The sequence below is a fragment of the Aplysia californica genome, unplaced genomic scaffold (assembly GCF_000002075.1).
Source record: "Aplysia californica isolate F4 #8 unplaced genomic scaffold, AplCal3.0 scaffold00270, whole genome shotgun sequence".
Lineage (NCBI taxonomy): Eukaryota > Metazoa > Mollusca > Gastropoda > Aplysiida > Aplysiidae > Aplysia > Aplysia californica.
Genome location: NW_004797540.1, coordinates 889,455 through 891,194, shown reverse-complemented (window position 1 = coordinate 891,194; position 1,740 = coordinate 889,455). Strand labels below are relative to the sequence as shown.

General features: G+C 39.0%; 1 protein-coding gene across 2 annotated transcripts in view; it reads right to left on the bottom strand.

Moving 5' to 3' along the window:
- LOC101848595 overlaps positions 1–1,740 on the bottom strand; it is a gene marked incomplete in the record, with an annotated part of 13,452 nt that overhangs the window by 7,567 nt on the left and 4,145 nt on the right. For both annotated transcript variants that reach the window (XM_035970469.1, XM_005101113.3), the window contains 1 exon segment: positions 793–1,561. In XM_035970469.1, coding sequence (XP_035826362.1) covers positions 793–1,552 — 760 coding nt within the window.

Below are 1,740 nucleotides of genomic sequence, written 5' to 3'. Positions count from 1 at the left end.
AGAAGAAGAAGAAGAAGAAGAAGAAGAAGAAGAAGAAGAAGAAGAAGAAGAAGAAGAAGAAGAAGAAGAAGAAGAAGAAGAAGAAGGAGAAGAAGAAGGAGAAGGAGAAGAAGAAGAAGAAGAAGAAGAAGAAGAAGAAGAAGAAGAAGAAGGAGAAGAAGAAGGAGAAGAAGAAGAAGAAGAAAATGAAAAGTATCTTTTAATTAATAGAATTTCTTAACCCATGGGTTAAAAAATCTGTCAAATCTCGCGTCTGCAAAATCTCAAATTTGCCAAAACATATTGTACTTAAAAACAATTGTTTGAGGGTCTGTCTCTTGTTCTTTCCTTGTACTGTTTCATTAACATCCTAGAGTTAATACTAGTGAGTCATTGTGGTGAAATCAATTTTCTTCTAATTTTTTTTTAAATTAGATATAATTGTCTTCCATTTTTTTGGCTCAAAACCTTTAATGTCCATTTTAAAACATATTCTTGTGTGCATTTTACTGAAAAATGCTTATCAAAGACACAAAAAAATGTAAGGTTTCACTGTCCATTGATCCTTGGGAGTTACCAAACTTTGGCGTCTGTTGTCTAGTTAATTTTACCTTCGACACCAAGCGAGTCCCATCTCCTTCAATCACAAATGGATTACCTTCTACTCAAAATAGATGAGTAAATTTTTCATCAAAAGCAAGGACAAAGAACAAGCTTTCAGATGATACCAATAACTCCTCTTGCCCAAACATTGACGAGCATCCGGCGATTCCACTGCATTGTGACACATTTTACGGGACGTCTCAAACTTACCATACATTAACGACTTCATCAGCTGAAAGAAAACAACGATTGTCCATTCTGCTGAAGACAGATCAATTGCAAACAGGTCTAGTACACGGACAACATTGTTGGAGCTGAGATTGTGGCGTCGTCCGTAATCACATTGTGTGTCATCTCCACAGTTTCCCAGCAGAAAGTTTAAACACACATGTAAGGCGCGACACTTTTTTTTTGTGCAGCCATTTCTTGGGTTGTTGTAGTACTTGCAAATTTGAGGCATCGTCGTCTCATTGCGAGAAGCTGGTCTGCGAAAAAGTATGCGTAGTTCTTTCTCATCCAATCCGAGCAAGTTGTGGTAAGCCAGAAGTTTCTTGTTATGAGGGGTGTTCATGTCGTGCCCGAAAAAGCATTTACTCTTCCCTCTGTTGAAGGGGCATGTGCCAGGCTGGCAAAGCAGAAATGTGCGGCACACGTGAAGGCCCCCACAAGTCTCGTCACAAGTTCTGTTCTTGCCTGAGGAAGATTTTCTGATGTGCGTTTTGCAGATGTGCAAGTCTGTTTTCACACAAACAGTCGTATTGAACCCCGAGGACACTTCAAAGTTCATCTCAGCTTTGCGAATAGTTTCCAAAAGCAGGGTTTGCTTCACATTGGGGAAAAATACGCATAAACTTTGGAATGGCATACAACCTTGGTCTGTCTCATTGACCAGCCTAACAATTTCAGCGACTTGAGGAATTTTTTTGGGTCCTTTCGTCCTTGCAGGAACAGGAGGCTTAAGGTATGCCATTCTGTATACCTGAAAGAAAGAACATTGTCAATCAATTATCTCTTCATCAATCACTTTGTTATTTACTTATCCTTTCTTCAATCTACCCAATCACAAATAAATACATAGAATGCATGTAAGTACATTCACACATACAAACACACACACACACACACACACACACACACACACACACACACACACACACA